Source organism: Myotis lucifugus, unplaced genomic scaffold (genome assembly GCF_000147115.1).
Source record: "Myotis lucifugus unplaced genomic scaffold, Myoluc2.0 scaffold_63, whole genome shotgun sequence".
NCBI classification, from domain to species: Eukaryota; Metazoa; Chordata; class Mammalia; order Chiroptera; family Vespertilionidae; genus Myotis; species Myotis lucifugus.
The window spans coordinates 1,697,097-1,717,139 of record NW_005871111.1 but is presented as its reverse complement, the minus strand read 5'-3'; the positions used below and the strand labels follow the sequence as shown (position 1 = coordinate 1,717,139).

The window sequence follows — 20,043 nt, the reverse complement described above, 5'->3', positions numbered from 1 at the left end:
TCTTTACTTTTCCTGTTCTTCAAAAATCGTTCAAATAGACAACTTTGGGGTATCACTGGGTTGGCAGGTCTAACCTGGAAATTAATGTGATCTTGTAAACCAAATTTCTAACTGCATTACTTCCTGTACAGATAATCATAAATTTATTTGCAGTCTTATTTTTTGAGGATTTGGCATATGCAAGGCACTCCCAGAAATACAAAGATGAATAAAGACTTATAATCTGGAGGATATAAGACAAATACATAAAATTCTAAAATAGTTACTTTCAAAAGAAGGTCAGATCATAATTACTTCGGGTACTCTAACAAAGCACAGATACCTTTCCTCTATCTTGGCATCTGGATTATTCTCCTCCTTTAGAATGAAAGGCCAGACAGCAGAGGTGGACAGTAATGGGTGGTATAGTTTAAAAATGTTCTCCAGCTGATTTTAATATGATGGTTCTTCCCATCTTTTTTTGAGAAATTCTGGCTATAGATCTCAACCTTGGCTGCATATTATACCCACCTGGGGAGCTTTAAAAAACATCAGTGCCCAGACTGAATCTAATTCCAATTAGATTAGAATCTCTGCATGTGGGAACCAGGCAGGTATCAGTAGTTTAAAATCTTCCCTAGGGATTACATTTTGTAGCCAGTTTTGAGAACCAAGGTCTGTGCTAATTATAGACTAGTGGCCTGGTGCATGAAATTTGTGCACATTAAAAGGGGATTAATTAGAGGAAATATTTTAATATTGCTATTTGCCCTTTCTCTATAATAGAAGTGTCAGAGATGAAAGAAAATTAGTAAAATGTACATGAAAATCTCCCTCCTGTCAGAGTCTGGGGCATGCCACAGGACCCAGAGTCAAGTCCCCACCTACCTGTGGCGCCTCAAAATCGCGCAAGACCCAGACCCAGCCAGCCCCACCCCCATTGGGCGAGATCCAGACCCGGCCGGCCCCGCCCTTGTCAAGCCCCACCAGGCGGGGGGCACAGCCTCAGGTCCCCTGTCAAGCTCCGCCAGGTGGAGGGTGCAGCCTCAGGGCCCCTGTCAGCCCCGCAGGGTGGGGGTCACAGCCTCAGGTCCCCCGGCCCAGCACCAGGGCGGGGGGCGTGCCCTGAGGTCCCCCATCAATCCCCACCGGGAAGGGGGCGTGGCCTAAGGTCGCCCGGCACCAGGGTGGGGGGCATGGCCTGAGGTCCCTGACCTGGTGCCATGGCGAGGGGTGTGGCCTAAGGTCCCACATCAAGCCCCGCCAGGCAGGGGGTGCGGCCTGAGGTCCCCCATCAAGCCCTGCCTTGTGGGGGACGCAGCTTGAAATCCCCTGTAAAGCCCCGCCAGGCGGGGGGGCACAGTATGAGATACCCCGTCAAGCCCCGCTGGGTGGGGGATGTGGCCTCAGGTCCCCCGGTCCGGCACCAGGGTGGGGGGTGCAGCCTGAGGTCCCCTGGCCTGGCACTGGGGCAGGGGGCATAGCCTGAGGTCCCCCGGCCTGGTGCCTGGGCGGGGGGCACAGCCTGAAGAAGCCTGTGAAGCCCCAGTGGGCGGGGGCGCAGCCTCAGGTCCCCTGCCCCAGCCCAGAATTAGGGAAGCGCCTTCACCTACTCATGGCTTTTGAACCAGTGACTCCCTCCTGAGCTCGGGAACCACCTGTAAGTAACTAAAGGCAATGCATCGAGTGCCACATCCAGCCCAGGACATTACACCCTATGCAGGGTGGGCAGCCACCCTCCTCCCAAAGATATTCGTGTGGAGTCAATTTTTAGAGCCTCAGGTCCCTGCTGATTGCTTGCTAAGGCTCGTTATGGGAACTCGGCCTCCGCTGTGGGTGCAGCCATTTTGTGTTACGGAAACCCCGCCTCTGCTGTGGGCGCCACCATCTTTGTGATGACGTGATGGTCAATTTGCATATTCCGTCTTTATCAGATAGGATTGGTATAGGGATTCAAAGGCACAGGTGCTCATTGGTAGGAGAGAATGCCTTAAAGGTGGTGAAAATGTTAATGGCAATAGGTCTAGATCAGGGGTGGGCAAACTTTTTGACTCGAGGGCCACAATGGGTTCTTAAACTGGACCGGAGGTCCGGAACAAAAGCATGGATGGAGAGTTTGTGTGAACTAATATAAATTCAAAGTAAACATCATTACATAAAAGGGTACGGTCTTTTTTTTTTTATTTTATTCATTTCAAATGGGCCGGATCCGGCCCGTGGGCCGTAGTTTGCCCACGGCTGGTCTAGATGGTGGGGGTAGGAAAGCAATTCAGGTTGGAGAATATCCTTCAACCGAGGTGAATTGCCAGTGAGCCAGAGCAGTGGAAGGTTGAAATAGTAGATTGAAGCCAGACTGGGGAAACTGACCAAATTATGACTTAGTATTTGTGGAACACTAATAAGTGCAAGATTTTTTACTCAACTCTAAGTAACATATAGAATAGGGGCACAACTGTCACTGTAGATGTTCAACTTCTGGCAACTCTAGTGGAATGCAAATGAGCTAAGAATAGGTGCATTGTTAACAATTTTATTTTAGCCTTCTGTATCAGACATTTGAATCAAGTTCTGATTTTCTACCAACTAGGAAAGCTGTATATTTTCTTCTTCCCTATTGCCTCAATTTCATCAGCATTTTTAGAACTTGATAGCAGCAAGCACAAATTATTCATCTTTGTATTCTGTGGCAGCTATTTCAGATCCTTGCATATAATGCATATTGAATAAATATTTGTTGAATATGCAGAATTTATTTTTGAGATTCTAATTAGCATTTCATGTTCTTTACCAGCTCTTTATTTCTGCTGAAGGGATGAACATGCTATCATAGTTGATAAAAAGATACTGGATTGTAAAAATAGATGTGTTGGTATTTTATGTGAATTGCCATATAAATTTGAGTTTATGACAGATGCAATATATGTAAAATAATCTGTTTTATTGTTTGCCTAACAAACTCTTCCTTGTCTTACCATCTGTATGGCCTCCTCTACAGAACCCTAGCTGCATCCAGCCACATTGCAGTTAGACCCCTCTCCCTTTTGGTGCTACCAAAGCATCTTCTTACTTCTGTTATGGACCTTATAACTTTATGATTATATGTTGATTTCTTCATCATGTCCACTAGACTGTGAGCTCCTTGAGGGCAGGGACCATGTCTTACTCATGATTATATCTTGATGCCTATCTTAGTGCTTGGTACATAATTGATGCTCCATTCATATTGATGAATGATTAAACATACATGTTGATGATCAAAAAAGGAATACATTCCACTGTACATCATTCATGTTATGAAGATAAATGAGTTATTCTGTAAAAAATGATAGCTTCTCAATGGGGAAAAAAAAGGTACCACATTCCTTTATTTGTATATTATTAGTCATATGAAAATATAATGTTTTTTATGTTTATGTGAGTGGTTGGTTTGAAAGTATATAAACATGTTATGGGTTGACTCAGCGAGATAGACCACTGACTCAGAATTTAAATTTAGGAACCTTTATTAAGCTGGCCAGCTGTCTGCAGTCCAGCCTTTGCTTCGAACTGCAGCACCTGACTGCAAGAGTTATGGCTATTTATATGCAACAACTACAAAGTTACAAAGCCATGCTTACGCAATTTGTTCCCGACACAGTATAGCATTATCACCTTCCTATCTATGTTTTCCAGGAACAGAGAGCACAGTATATTGAGGAGGGACCATGAGACCATATCTTAAGGCCTGACCTGATGTCAGTACCTTCCTATCTGTCTGTTCCAGGAACAGACAGCACAGCGTGCCCCGATATGCAGCCCAGTACATTACAGACACATTTTGTTTGCTTATTTAAAAAAAATAAAGACTAAGATAATTTTTGATCATATAATGTCAGTATGATAAAACCATAAACTCTAATTCTGGCACTGGAACAATCTTTAAAAAATGTTTTTTAATCCTTACCCGATAATAGGTTTTTATAGATTTGAGAGAGAGAGGAAGAGAGAGAGAGAAACATCAGTCGGTTGCCTGCCATACGCCCCCAATTGGAGATTGAACCTGCAACCTGGGTATGTGCCCAGACCAGGAATCAAACCCACCACCTTTTGGTGTACAGGAAGACACTCCAACCATTTGAGCCACATTGGCCAGGGCTGGAACAACCTTTTATAAAAATATAGTGAAATATTCTTAGCAAATTGATTAAATTAGAGTTTTCTAGGAGAGTCATAATTATTACACTTTAAGTACACTTAAAATAAAAGGGCCTGCTTGAGATACTGCAGAAAGAGACAAAATACCTGTTAATATGTTCTTTTTATTTTGGGATGGTGCCAATTAGTCCCTTTGTATAGGAATACATTTGAGTTGTTTTACCAGTTGTGTTGATGAAAGTGTGCTGACAGGACTGCATTCCTATTCAAGCATATGTAGAGATGGCTGGCCAGACGTAAGAGTTTAATCTGTGGCTAGATAACATTGCAAGCCTACCTGTCTCCCACTGGAATCATAACTGTGATGATGACATCATTAAGCCAACGTTCTAATCAGCTGCCCTAAAACCACCACTTGCTGTTAGAATTCAAGAGGCAGATATATAAGACTGTATTATTTTACTGCTAAACCTTCTTCAAAAGTAGTATTGTATTTTTTTGATATGGTGGATTTTTAAAATACATGTTAGAATATAAAGTGGATCTGTATTACTTTCAACAATAAAGATAAAATTTTAAAAAGAATATAAAATGGAGCTCCCCTCCATTGTAGAGTAGCTTGCAGGTAATACTAGAAGCAAAGGATACCTAAAATAGGATTTTTAAATATCATTTATAAATAATAAATATTTGACTTTCAGAATGACTGCTGTCTTAGTGGTGAAGCCACCAATTTGTATAGTAGATATATGCCACCATTTTAGGACCATATTTCTTATATAAATTCCAAATGATGTGCTGTATCCAGATCTTAAGATGAATTATCTTCTTTCAAAAAAAGAAATGTACCTCATTGCCCAATATATATAAATATAATGGATAGAAATTTTTTGAATGTTTGAATGTCAGATGGGTCTATAGTTGAAAAGAAATTTAGAATTAAGCAATTGAACTTATTAATGATCGTCAGTAGGCACATTGTTCTTCATTGGGCTGATTTTGCCCATTGTTCTCAAATAGTTATTAAATCAGACAAATTCTTACATAGATATGAAACATCCAACATTTATTACAACAAAGTTTCAACATGCTGTTATTTGTTACAGGTAATCTTTGGTAAATCTAGCTGTTCAGAATTTTCAAAGGAAGCCTATACAGCCGTAGTATATCATAACAGGTACTGAATTCAAATATTTCTTTCAAAGTTACTCACTTCTCAGTGGCATTGTTAGCACTCACGTTAGTGTGTTTCCCAAATGCTTTGCTGCACTGAATGTGCAAATTCAAGACAGCTGACATCACAGTTATAATTTTCAATATGTGGATCCATATTTTCTATATACATCTCAAATAAAAGATTTTATACACAAAACATCTTTTCTGTCAAATTCTCTGATCCTTTCATTTTTATTATACTATGATTGATTATCTTTGTGGCTTCTGGTTTTTCAGTCTTTACCTATTATATTCCCCTAACATTTTGCAGCTTCACTTAACTCTTTACTAAGCTTGAAACTAGTCAATTAAATTGATGATATTTTCAACATCCAATAATCCTTTAACTTGGTGCCTTTCCATTTTACTTCTTTGAGAAATTAACTTTAGATAACCTTAAATTTCTGCTTTTGTGTTTTCTTTTTTAATTGAATGCTGTTGGAGAAAAAGCACAAAATTGTACCAATCAGTACTATCATAGGTTATTTTATCTTCTTTTGGCCCCAAAAGATAACTTTTTGTTAATTTTTTTGTCATCACTTTTTTACCCTCTCTCTCATTATGCAGTAGCTGTTTTAAGTTTTTCTTCCTCTTCTTCTAGCTGCTACCTCTTTTCTGTTTGCTTTTACTCTTAGCTTTTCTACTTTATTAAGTTGATTGAGTCCATCCCACTTAAGATCCATCAACTTTTCTGCCCTTCACCTCAAATATCTTTGCACTGATCTGCCTTTGTTCTGTTTCAAAGGCAGTAATGGCCCACATCCTGCTCAATGTGAATCTGCTCTCAAACAGTCTTATCCAGCTTCTTCGAGAATATGACTTCATCAGTTATCCCTTCTCTTGCATCATCAATTTCCTGTTTCATTCGCTCCATCTCTTGCTGTCAAAAAGAAGCCTAGGTTTTCTATTCTTAAAAAACAAACAAAGCAAGTCTTTCTCCAGTGCTGTTGTACAGCATGTTTTCCCCTGATCTCCTTAAAACTTTATTCTTTCTCACCTTTTTTTACAGCCCTCTCTCATTTCCTTCTATCTCTTTGAAAGTGTTCTGTAGTAATTATTCTCTATTTTTCTTTTCTTTTAAGTACAGACATTCCATACAAAAAACTAAGGTTTTGTCCTTAACCCTACTATTCTCATCCTAAATAATTTTATGTATTTCTCAGACTTACACTCAATGAAAATGCTTCTATTTTTTCCCTTTATGTGCACTGCTCACAACTTTTATTTTCAGCCATAAACCGAAAATACCTCTTTCTGAGGTACAGACATGTATTTTTGGTGGCCTATTGGGCATATTCATTTGGATTCCTTGCTGCTTTTCCAATTTCCATGTATTTCCTCCTGGCCCTCTTCCTGACCCTATCTGTTTCTTTTTATTAGTAGTACCACCAGTTTTCTAGTTAGTCTGACTCAAACTTTAAGACATCCTTGCCTTCCTTCTTCATTTCTCTAATATTTAAGTATCTTTCTTTTACATCTTGATGATTTTCTTCCTATCTCATCACCAAAGATAATCTGTGCTGTCCTATTTCTGGGCCTTTCTTGGATCTTTATTTCTATTATACGAGTATACAGATTCCCTCTACCTACTGAGCTTTTACTCATTCTTCAAGGCCCATATTATATATCTCTTCCTAAATATAATTCCTTGACCTAAAATTTTAAGAAATCTGTTGAACTCTGTTCTTGAAGCATTTAACTTTATATGCTCTATCCCAGGAGTTGGCAAACTTTTTCCACAAAGGGTCAAATAGTATATATTTAGGCCCTGTGGGCCATGTGGTCTCTGTTGCAACTACCCAGCTCTGCTGTTGTAGTTCAAAAGCAGCCATAGCCAGTAAGTAAAGTTGCAAATCAATGGTCATGACTGTCTTACAGTAAAATTTTATTTATGGACACTGAAATTTGAATTTCATATAATATTTAAAGTGAACCAGTATACTTTTGATTTTTTCAACCATGTAAAAATAAAAAAAAAACATTCTTAGTTTGTAGTTTAAACAAAACCAGGCAGATGACTGGATTCGGTCTGTGTGCAATAGTTTGCCAACCCCCACTTTATTTATATTTCTACTAAATTATATATTTTTGAGGGTAATTATTTTTTATGTTCATCTTTAAACCCACCACAAAAGTAATACAATGCCTAACCTAAAGGTGGGCAATTCACTTGCTTGATTGGAAGATGTTTAATTTTCTGTAACAGTCTTCACATAATACAATTTAAAGGAAGACATTAACTAAAACACTCCATACAAGGAAAAATATTGATAAAGAAAGTAGTAATTTCTAAACGTATCTCAGTTTGTGGCTAAGTCTTTATTTTTGTTCTTATCATTAGCAGAATTTAAATGACAGTATAGTGTAACATTGCTAGTAAATTAAACTTTCTCATTAATTCAGTGATGACTAGTAAGATCAGTAATAAGATGTGTAGCATCTTTTTACTCAACCAAAGTCATCAAATTCTCAGATGGCTAGCATTGGCTGTCTTTCTTGTGGGTATTAAAAGCCTCATTCCACTTACTATTTCTGTGATCGAATCTACACCCCTTAGCACTTTGAGGCTTATTTGAAAAGAATATTTGACCTATAAGCATCAGAGGAAAAAAACCCTACTTGGTTTTGGATGAACAGCCTTCTCTTTAAAGGTAGTTGGAGCTCTATGGTTTGGATGCATTTTCATTGAAGATAACTCTGAGAGATACTAACTCAACCTGGAAGATTGGGATGCTAAGATTCTATCCCTTTTAAGTCTATATAATAAATAGTAGCTATGCTTTCCTGTAAAAATTCTCAATGGATATTGAGACAAAAATTCCATTGGTTTGATCAAATATATTTGTTGTATTCTTTATAGTGACTGGAAACACTTCTAAAATGTGGAACAAATGTAATTTGTGTGTATTCCCTGATTTTTTTTTCTTTTCTTTGAGCTGTTAGTCAATGTTTTGGTAACATCATTTATTTCTTTAGCAATGGGATAATTGATGTAAGACATTTCATAGAGAACCCTACTTGATACTAAGTTGTCTAAAGTTACCTTTTTCTTTTTTTTACAAAAGGGTAATACAAATTAGTCTTAATTTGAAGCTGTACTCCTATAACAGAAAAATGTTTTTCTGTGGTATGGTTTTAAAATATACACTTACAAAATTCTATATTATTTTTATGTGATGTGTATCAGAATTGTTTTAGAAATAATAGAAAGCCTTACCGTAGTCTCCTCTTTTATAGTTTCCAGTCTAATGAAGGTCTCAGCATCAAGGTGGTAATTATTAATGAACTTTCAAATAATAGGATTACTCAGCCCATTAATAAAAATGGGAGGAGAAATTTTAGAAACAGTGACAGTTCCCTCATCTGGAAGTAGGAGTTAGTTAGTTATTTTGGAATAAAGAAAGATATTTGGACTAGAAGAAAAATTAAGCATGAATCCTGAAATTAATTTTAAAATTACTCAAATATACAAATGCAGTAATTCTTTATTTTGAACAAATTACTGACTATTGATCTGTTTTGTTGTTTTTGTATGAAGGTCTCCTGATTTTCATGAAGAAATCAAGGTTAAACTCCCTGCTACTTTAACTGACCATCATCACTTGCTTTTTACTTTTTATCATGTTAGTTGTCAACAAAAACAAAATACTCCACTTGAAACTCCTGTTGGATATACAGTAAGTATATTTTTGTTAAATAGCTCTTTGATCTTAAAACTAGTATAATATTTAAGATATATGTAGTTGGTATAATAATTCTTATCTGATTCCCCACATTGGTTAGGAAGGATCACTATAACAATAAAATGCTCATTAATGTAATTAATTGACTAACAATCTAAACATTAGGTGTTGGTCCTGATTATTATGTTTACCCAACTGTACAATATAAATATAATAATTTTAAGGGTTCTTCAGAAAAGAATAGTTTGAATGTAAAATGATTAAAAAGGACTTTTGTCAATTAAATATATTTTTACTTTAATTAAAGGCAATTAAGCCCTTGAGTACTTTTTGAAAAATCATTATGATTGAATTGCAAAAGCAAACCTAAGATGAAGGACATCATAATTTGCTATTACTACTTTGTTAGAAATTCATGCCTCCACCCAAAAGAGAAAAGTCAACATTTGATTTATGTTTTTGTCTTTTGCAGTTTGTGACATGAATTTTGCTAAATGTAAGAAAATAAATTCATGTTCATACTTGAAAATTTTCTTTTCAACAGTCATATCTAATCAAATCTTTTTTTCTTATATTGACACTGCTACCCCAGTTTAATATTGATACACTCTGTGGCCTTTTTTTTACTACCAATTTTCCTTTGGCTAATAAGGACCTTGTATAGATTTAAAAATTGTATAGTTAGTACTAATAATATCTCACGGATCATTTTTAATAAATTATTGTCAGGGAAACTTTGGGGAAATTATGAAAGTTCATAATTACATAATTAAATCCCTTTGGTGTTTGGGGATGTGAGACAAATGTGGCTTGTATTCAGTTCTTAAAACAGATTTTCCAAGCAATTACTTTTAAAAACAGTTTAAATGAATATTGTTTCCTTTTTATTTAAAAGTGGATACCAATGCTTCAGAATGGACGATTAAAGACTGGGCAGTTTTGCCTACCGGTCTCACTGGAAAAACCACCACAGGCTTATTCTGTACTGTCTCCTGAGGTCAGTATCTCTCACGTTGAAATTCTCCAGATTGAACGAAATGGGTTTTCATTACAAAGGTGTTTTTCTCAAATAAGACCTTGTGATTCTGTTTATAAGTATGTTGATAATGAAGTAATAATATTATTTTCCTCTTATAATTAAAATTATAGAATACTAAGAAGCTTTACACTATTTTAAAAAATGTAAGTTTATTCATTTTAAAATAATAATACATGAAAATAAACTCAAAGAAAAGATACATTTGGAAAATTTTTATATTGTAACGAGAAATTTCTTTAAATAAATAAATCTTTCTTTTAGTAGATAATATTTAACTACAAGGCTAGAGGGAGAACAGATTTAAATTATTTTTTAAAGAAATTTTTTATAATTTCTGATCATTGATCATATATGTGAAAATAAAGTGGCTATAAATATGCTATAAATATAGTGCTTTATTTTAAGAGACATTAGCAGCCTTGATGATTATATGTGACTTGAAAGAAACAAAAACATTGGAAAAATCTCACCCAAGAATCAGTAGCCACTGTTCAAAAACCAAAGTGCCCTTTGAGAGAACTACTACATGATGATTACCAATCCACTTAATGTGTTGACCATCAATATAAACATTAATCTGAAATATGTATTGTGAATGTTGTCCTGGTGGAATTTTTTTCAGAATAGAACTCAGAAAGTATTCACAAATAAATTAGTATTGTTTTTATTTCTTAAAACAGAAGAAGAAACAATATAATGCTACTGCTTTGACTTCATTTTTCACTATTATCTCACTCTGCTCTAGCCATGTAGCACAGTCACCTTAGCTGTTCTTCAAACATGAAACGAGCATTTCATCCCAGGCCCTTTGCACTTCCGTCTGCTGGCAATGCTTTACCATAAGGCCTGCTTCTCCGTTTCATTCAGGTAGCCACTTAAATGCCACCTCTTCAGAGAGGTTGTCTGTGATCGTTGTTAAGCGCCCAGCCTGTTTTGTCTTCCGGACGGAAAGTACAGTGTCAGTCACCTGTGACTGACATAGCGCTTAACGTGTTAAATGAATGAATAAAGATAGTAGAAATTAAAAATATGACTCTCCCCCTCCTTCCCTAATCTGTCACTTAGTTTTTCATGAACACATTTTTTCAGTAAATAAGTTAGTCTTCTGCCAGGGGTAGCATTGTATTTCAAAAGGAAGTATTTTGAAAGAAAATATGATTTTATGGAAGTTATGTTTTTGATTTTCCATGTTTTGCAAGTGCAAGGTCAGCTTTCTAAAAGCAAACTTGGTGGTTTCTTTTAGCTATGTTGTGTATGCTCATATATAAAAAATATGGTGATGATTTGGATTTGACTATAGACATATAGTATGGCTGATTGATACTGAGATAAACTACCTGATTAAAAATGCTTACACTTTTGTATATTTTAATTACTATATTAAAATAACAGTATATATTCTTCAGTTTTATTTAAATATTATATAGTAAATATTAATAGTAAATATTACTTGTTTTAGTGCTTAATTTAAAATATGTGAAGATAAGTATTTCAACATTGAACTTTTATAGGTCATTGCTTAACGCAATTTTTCATTTACTTTCCTGGCCGAGGTTGAGCTTTGTTTGAAGGTCAGAGACCTTCTGATACGTGCTAACTTCAGTAGTTCTTTGGGCCTTAGAATATGAGGCTTGCCATATATGCATGCTTAGATACTGGTAAACTACTATCTATAACCAGTGAACTATTGTTTTATGATATTTGACTGGCCATTTCTAGTGATCAGTGAATCATTTTCTTTTTAAAACTGGGTAGAAAGGAAGGTAAACCTTTATGTGGCTTTGCTTTGCCTCATCTTCTTGATAACTATTTGCCCCTTAAGTTTTTGTGGGTTTTTTTTATTGATATTTTACAGAGAGGAAGGGAGATGGATAGAGAGTTAGAAACATCGATGAGAGAGAAACATCGATCAGCTGCCTCCTGTACACCTCCTACTGGGGATGTGCCCGCAACCTAGGTACATGCCCTTGACCGGAATCGAACCTGGGACCTTTCAGTCCGCAGGCCGGCGCTCTACCCACTGAGCCAAACCGGTTAGGGCTCCCCTTAAGTTTTCATGTTCCTTTCACTGAACCTATAAGTACTCTTCCTAGGCAGGACCACTGGCTGCAGTTCATGTGAACGGTATTCCCAAAGTGTATAACTTGTATAAAAATCAAGATGTTCTTGACACCTACTGTTAGTTGATGAATCCTAAATCTGCATCTCTGCTCATCCGTATTTTGCCAGTTATTTTTCTTTACCAGGATATTCCACAGATACCTCCAGCATAAAATGCCTAACATTAGATTTATTCTTGTTAAATAACTTTTGGAACCTTAGGGTGAGAGAAAAACCTTGGCCACCAATGTACCTCAACAGACTGATGGTACTTTGGTGACTTTACCTCACTTCATTGTCATCAGCTTTTCAGGATCAGTGTTTATTGGGCTCCAGGAAGCAGATTCATACTTACAAAATTCGTGAAGATAGTTGTAGAGACCAGCATAGCAGTCTGTCAATAGATTTTTTTCTCTGTAGGATTATGGTATTCAGTACTCATCATAGTCACTTGGACCTTAAAATAGTTTTGTTTGATTGTTTTTGCCTGATATATGTCACAATGAAAAAATATACATACCCTTTATCTCATTAATTATACTTCTAAGTATTTATTCTACAGATATATTTGCACAAGTATGCAAATATCCACATATAGCATATTTCTAAACTTCACAGTGGTTAAATCTATATGTGGATACTTACATTTTTCAATTTATTGTTAGTTTATTTAATAATATAATAAACAATGATGCATCCACCAGGCAATCCAAGAACTAGAACATTGACAATAACTTGCATCATTTATTTGTTCCTCCCCATCCCATACTCTTTTTCCCTCTATAAAAAACTAGCTTTCGCCGAAACCGGTTTGGCTTAGTGGATAGAGCATTGGCCTGCGGACTGAAAGGTCCCAGGTTCGATTCTGGTCAAGGGCATGTACCTGGGTTTCGGGCACATCCCCAATGGGAGGTGTGCAGGAGGCAGCTGATTGATGTTTCTCTCTCATTGATGTTTCTAACTCTCTATCTCTCTCCCTTCCTCTCTGTAAAAAATCAATAAAATATAAAAAACAAAAAAACTAGCTTTCTTTTTTAAAAATTGTGGTAAATATACGTAACATAAAATTTACCATTTTAAAGTGTGCAGTTCTGTGGCATTAAGTATGTTCACATTATTTTGAAAACCGGCTCATAAAACAACTTTGTGTGTGACTAAAGAATACATTTTTTAATTTGCTTATGTTATGAATTTAACAAAAATTTATTATTTGTATGTAATCCTCTGGGACTTGCTTTTTCTTTTTCTTTCTGTTTTTAAATATATTTTATTGATTTCAGAGAGGAAGGGGGAGAGAGTGAGAGAGAGAGATAGAAACATCAATGATGAGAGAGAATCATTGATTAGCTGCCTCCTGCACACTTTACACTGGAGATGAACCTGCAATCCCGTCATGTGCCCTGACCTGGAATCGAACCGTGACCTCCTGGTTCATAGGTCAACGATCAACCCCTGAGCCATGCCAGCCAGTCTGGAACTTTCTTTTTCCATTCAGCATTATATTACCAAGATTTAGTATTTCTTTTGATTAAAATAAAATATTCCTCTGGCCTTTTATTGTCCTTAAAATTTAGTCCAGAATTTTTTCCCATGACCTTCAAATCTCTGAATGATCTGAGGGCGTGACCACCTCTCCAGCATTGTCTTTTACCATAACTGCAGCCTGTCTTTGTACTTAGACTTTCTTCCAAAATTTTTACTGCCTCCAAGTCTTTGAATCATCTTACTTCTCTTCCTGTTCTTCACATTGCTGGATTCTTATCATTTTCTGAATTGTATATAAAATAGCACCTCCTCAGAAAGGTCTCTCTTCACTTCATGAACTTTTGACCCCTTCCTCCTCCACATTGCTGATATACTCTATCATATTAATCCAATTTTATTTACTTAATATTTATCACAATCTGAAATTATTTGCTTACTTGTTTTTCTCTATTCCTGTCAGCTGCCTGAGAGTAGACCTTATGTTTACCATAAAACCCCAAAACCTAGAAAAATAGGTAGAGACTTTAGTAAATATTTGTTGTTTGAATTAAATAGAAAAAATTACAAAATTATTGGTATTAGTATAAAATAAAACATGGGAATTACCTGGATATCGACCAAGAAGAGTTTAATGTTTAATTAGATTTTTGTACATCCATACAATGAATGGTATAATTGTAAGAGGAATGATATAGATTTTAATATCCCAATAGGATATTTAGAATAAAACATAAAAACAGCTCGAACTGGTTTGGCTCAGTGAATGGAGCTTCGGCCTGCAGACTGAAGGATCCCGGGTTCGGTTCTGGTCTGGGGCATGTACCTTGGTTGCAGACACATCCCCAGTAGGGGGTGTGCAGGAGGCAGCTGATCGATGTTTCCCTCTCATCGATATTTCTAACTCTCTATTCCTCTCCCCTCCTCTCTGTAAAAAAATCAATTAAATATATTTTTTTAAAAAACAAACATAAAAACAAACAATATAGCGACGACCAAACTTAGTATGTCAGTATACATCAGTAATTGTGTGGGAAATAGTTTGGAAAATATACATCAAATTTGGCAAAGTTAGTTATTGAAGTGCTGTGCGATTGTGAGCATTTTTGTTATTTTAAACCTCATATACTTTGAAAGGCAGTGAGGCGTAATTACCAGGGTTTTACTCTTGGCTCCACCACTTCCAGTTGTGTGTTCTTGGGCAAGTGTCTTAATTTCTCTGTTATGGACTGAACTGTGGTCCCCACTCCCGGCTCATATTTTGAAGCCCTAACCCCCACATGTGATAGTATTTGGAGATTTGCCTTTTGAGAGGAATTGAGTTTACATGAGGTCATGAGGGTGGGGCCTCATGATAGAATTAGTTATAAGGAGACACCAGAGAGCTTGCTCTCTCTTGAGGACACAGTGAGATGGTGGCCATCTGCAAGCTAGGAGGAGGTTCTCACCAGATACTGACCATGTTGGTGCCTTGATCTTGGACTTGAGGTCTTCAGACTGTGAGAAAATAAATTTCTGTTGTTTAAGCCACCCCGCATGTGGTGTTTTATGATAGCAGTCTGATCTAAGGCACTGCACCCTCTGTGTCTGAATTTTCTCATCTGTAAATTGAGGAGAATAATTAATGCTCATAATAAAGAGTTGTGTTGATGATTGTATGATTTAATGGCATGCAGAGCATTTAGAATGGTGCCAAACACATAAAAAGTATTAAAGTAATATTTGCTACTATTACACCATTCCTTTTACCACACTGCTTGTTAGAATTTTTTAAGACAACAGTTATTACGTTAGCAAGCATGAAAATCACCTGGAGAGTTTGTTGTAACACCAGTTGTTGAACCTTACTCCCTCCACCCCCACTCACCCCAGTTTCTGATGCAGTAGATCTGGGAGGGGTGTTAATTATTTACATTTCAAACAAGTGCCCAGATCATGTTTGTGTTGCTGGTCCTTACTTCAAGCTTTGAGAACCGCTATTTTTAAAGAAGTATGTGTTTACACTTTATTTGTGTGTCCTTTTTTTTTTTTTTAACTGAAAATAGTATTTTGGGCTGATAGAACCAGTACTGGTTTTTGCTTTGAGACATTTAAATTCACTTTTTCTTTTTTCCAGAAATATTTCTAAATCTATATTATTTGCCTCAATAGAGACATTGCATGTATACCTATTCATGTTGAATTATTTAACAGTAAATTAACTTTATTTCAGCAGTTCTCAACCTGTGGATCGCGACCCCTTTGGCGGTTGAACGACCCTTTCACAGAGGTCTCCTAAGACCATCCTGCATATCAGATTTTATATTACGATTCATAATAGTAGCAACATTACAGTTATGAAGTAGCAATGAAAATAATTTTATGATTGGGTCACAACATGAGGAACTGTATTTGAGGGCCAGAAGGTTGAGAACCATGCTTTATTTGATTTTCTTTTCTGCACATAAAAATATGAAACCATGGAAAAGAAACCCTTTATTTATTTATTTATTTATTTATTTATTTATTTATTGCTGAGTGTATAATTTTGTCATGATTTTCACAGATAATTATCATTGCTTGTTGTAGTTTTTTTTTTTAATGATGGCTGCTTTAAAATTCTCACATCTGTCCAACATTGATATCATCTTAGTATTGGTATCGGTTGTCTTTTTTGCATTTAAGTTGAGATTTGCCAGGTTCTTGGTATGATGGATGATTTTTTATTATATCACTAGAGGCCCGGTGCTTGAAAATTCATGCACTGGAGTGGGGGTCCCTCAGCCCGGCCTGCCCCCTCTCACAGTCCGGGAGCCCTCAGAGGCGGGAGGCAACCCGGCGATCAGGGGAAGGTGACGCCCCATCACACCTCTGCTGCTGCCACTGCCAGCAGCGCCAGCCTCAGCCGGCCTGGTTACCTGAGCCTCGGGCGGCCCTGGGCGGCTGGGCAGCCACCATCCAAGGCTTGCCTGCACCTTGGCCCAGCCCTGGGAGGCTGGGGGGCTGAGGAGACTGGGGGTCTCTGGAGGCAGGCGCGCAGAGTGGCCGGGCCCGCCCCCAGGTGTGCGCCTGCCACCCCTGCGTGGCTGAGGGGACTGGGCACCACCATTCTTGTGGCTGTGGGAGCCTCTATCTTTGTGACAGTGTGAGGGTCAATTAGCATATTCCCTCTTTATTAGAATGGATGAACATTTTAGATCATGACTCTAGATCTTATTTATGTCTTGTGTTTTAACAGTGGAGGTAGGGGCTGTTACTAGGGAAAGGTCCATATTCCTCATGTAACAATGTGTTGGGGTGAGGGCCTGTATTTCAGGCTTCCCACTAGGCTGTGCTAACACCTCCCTGGCTATAAGGGGCGGGGGGGGGGGCACCTTGTTACTGCTTTTCTCTTGGCCTCCACTGACACCACAATTGGTGGGGCTACTACTGGTCCCCCACTTCTGTCTTCTCTGATACCACCCAGTCTGTGTGGGGAGAAGTGGGGTTGTGTGCCTCCTTACAGCCAGCTGAGGATAGAGACCCAGGCTCCCCACTCAGCCTGTGGAGGTGCCATGGGACTGCAATTTGTTTTTGCCAAAGTAGGGCAATTATTGGCTTTGACTAAAGAGAGCAGACTTTTCTTGGAGCTTTTTTATGTCTGCTCCTTTTGACGTTTCTGGCTCGACAGCTTCTTTAGCACCTAGTCCAGGATATATCAGGCAAAAAAACCCAGAAAACACTGCCTTATAGTTCCTCCCCTCCTGAGGTTCCTTGCCTGTCTGCATTCCTCTATCCATGCTTCTATTTTTTGGCAGTACTTAGCAGGAGGAATAGAAAGAACAGATGTACTCTCTTTTAAAAATAAGATTTTATTATATCACTAGAGGCCTGGTGCATGAATTTCGTGCACCGGGGGCAGAGGGGGTGTCCCTCAGCCCGGCCTGCACCCTCTCCAATCTGGGAACCCTCCAGGGATGTCCAACTGCCGGTTTTAAATTTTTTAAACCGGCAGTCGGACATCTCTCTCACAATCTGGGGCCGCTGGCTCTTAACTGCTCACCTGCCTGCCTGCCTGATTGCCCCTAACTGCTTCTGCCTGCCAGCCTGATCACCCCCTAACTGCTCCCCTGCCAGCCTGATTGACGCGTGACTGCTCCCCTGCCGGCCTGATGGCCCCCAACTGCCCTCCCCTGCTGGCCTGGTTGCCCCCACCTGCCCTCCCCTGCTGGCTTGATCTCGCCCCCAACTGCCCTCCCCTGCCGGCCTTCTTGTGGCGGCCATTTTGTGATGATGTGAGGGCGTAGCGTGAGGGCGGGAGGACCACCTAGGCTTTTATTAGTATAGATTTTAATTAATTTCTAGCAAAAAAAAAAGTTTTCTCATCCGTAAAACAGAATTTCTTGGTTTATGAATATTTTAAAGCCCACTTAAAACATAAGAGGAGTGTTTAAAATAAAGAAAATAGAATATTATAAACCATTAATATGATATTGTGGATATGAAAAGAGATTCACAATGTAATATGTGAAAAACAGGTTGTAAAATATCTGTGATATCACCTATGTAAGGGTATGTATAGAACTATTTTCCTAGAGGAAGATTTGGAATTATATAAAGGGATATGTCTCTGGGAAGATGCAATTTTGAATGTATATTTTCTCTTTTTGGCTCTTTGAGCCTCTTCATCTAGAAAACATTGATTTTGTAATAAGAATTAAGCATAAGTTTTACATTCATTTACAGTGCATAAAAATATATTTCACAGATTTTTTTCTCATCAAGATACTGTAATTTTAAAATTTGTTTTCAGAGTTTATAATCAACTTAAGTATCTGTGATTATTGTATTTTATATTTTATAGGTTCCTCTCCCTGGTATGAAATGGGTAGATAACCACAAAGGTGTTTTTAATGTTGAAGTTGTTGCTGTTTCATCTATCCATACACAAGTGAGTGTTAGTTATTTTTATGATCAAATTTCACTTGAATGAATTGAACATATTGTCTAGTACTTAAATCAGTTTTGTTGCCTGCTGTTAGACTTAGGAATATAAGTCAGTTAAAAATGTATAGATTTAGAAATTTCTTTTTATCAACAAAATGTTAATGTCAACCAAAGCAAATATTTTACTTTTCAAAATATTATTGACTTCATTTTGAACAATTAAGTAATTTTTGTCCCTAGGTTTCTGGTACATAGCAGTACTTTAAAGTTCAAAAAGCATCATCCAACATATTTTATTTCTCATAGACTCAGATATTTCAAATGGAAAGAGTTCTTAGGGATCATTTACTCCATATTCTTTACTATATTTCTTGAATATGCCAAGTTCTCCTTAAAGCCTGTACATTTACTATTTCTCTAGCTGGAATGCTTTTCCTCCTGACATTCATTTGACCTCTCTTCATTAAGGTTTCTGCTTACGTCAGAGAGGACTTTTCTGGTGACTCTTACACAGCAGCCCCATTATTCTGTGTTGTCTTACCTTGCACTTACTACTGCCTTTTGCTCTCATGCACTCAGGCACTTTTGCTTCCTCTCACACTTTCTGTGTGTCCATGTGTGTTTGTGTGTACATATGTATACATACATAATATGCTTTTGTTTATTGGTTCTTTTTCCCATTAGACTGTAAACTTCATGAGGTCAGGGATGTTGTTACCTGTCAGGGAAAGAGACTTTCCTTTAAGGACCTTAAAATAGGGGAAATGTAAAAATAATTACAATACAATAAAATTAGTACTATGTTAGACATATGAACTAAATCAAGTACAGAGGAGTTGTCTGTTTTGCTGGGAACTGAGGTGTTTCGCTGATAAGTAGGCATTTACCATACAGAGAGAAGGTAGACAACTCAGAAGATAAAAAGTGCAGAGACAGTAATCTGTTTAAGGACGGGCAAACAATGTAAAGTGTATGAGAAATTGTGATAGGTGAAGATGGAAGACCAGGATGGTAACAGATTATGAAGGAACTTGAATGCTTTAGAGTTTAGAGTCCAGGTAGATGGTGATTTCTGACCTAAATATAGGAAACATGAGAGAAGTAAATTTGGGAGCACATTAAGGGGGAGCAGTTTGGAGCTATAATGAGTTTATTTTTTAGCTTGTTGAGTTTGACATGACTGTGCAATTCAGATGACAATGTCCTATAGGCAGTTGTAATTCGTTTGCTATTCAGGATTGGAGATAATAGAGTAAATAGATAGTGGGTATAGATGGAGCTGAGAGCAATAAATTAGTAATGGGCACAGATAGTTTACTAACACATCTATCCCTATAATTGAGCTCTAAAACAATAAGACAGACTCACTGGGGAACATATCCTGAATTAGTATCAATATATTTCTTAATTAGTAGTATTTGAAGTGGCTACTTTACAATAGTAAGTGAAAATACAGAGTGGGGCAAAAGTAGGTTTACGTTTGTAAATATACAAAACACAGTTTAT

The 20,043-nt window shown here is 37.4% G+C and overlaps 1 protein-coding gene across 5 annotated transcripts in view; it reads left to right on the top strand.

The window, feature by feature from the left end:
- DOCK7 (dedicator of cytokinesis 7) overlaps positions 1–20,043 on the top strand; it is a 163,422-nt gene that overhangs the window by 64,712 nt on the left and 78,667 nt on the right. For all 5 annotated transcript variants that reach the window (XM_023754662.1, XM_023754661.1, XM_023754665.1 and 2 more), the window contains 4 exons: positions 5,220–5,290; positions 8,867–9,005; positions 9,907–10,008; positions 18,455–18,541. In XM_023754662.1, the coding sequence (XP_023610430.1) occupies positions 5,220–5,290; positions 8,867–9,005; positions 9,907–10,008; positions 18,455–18,541 (399 nt within the window). The remainder of the gene's footprint in view (positions 1–5,219; positions 5,291–8,866; positions 9,006–9,906; positions 10,009–18,454; positions 18,542–20,043) is intronic.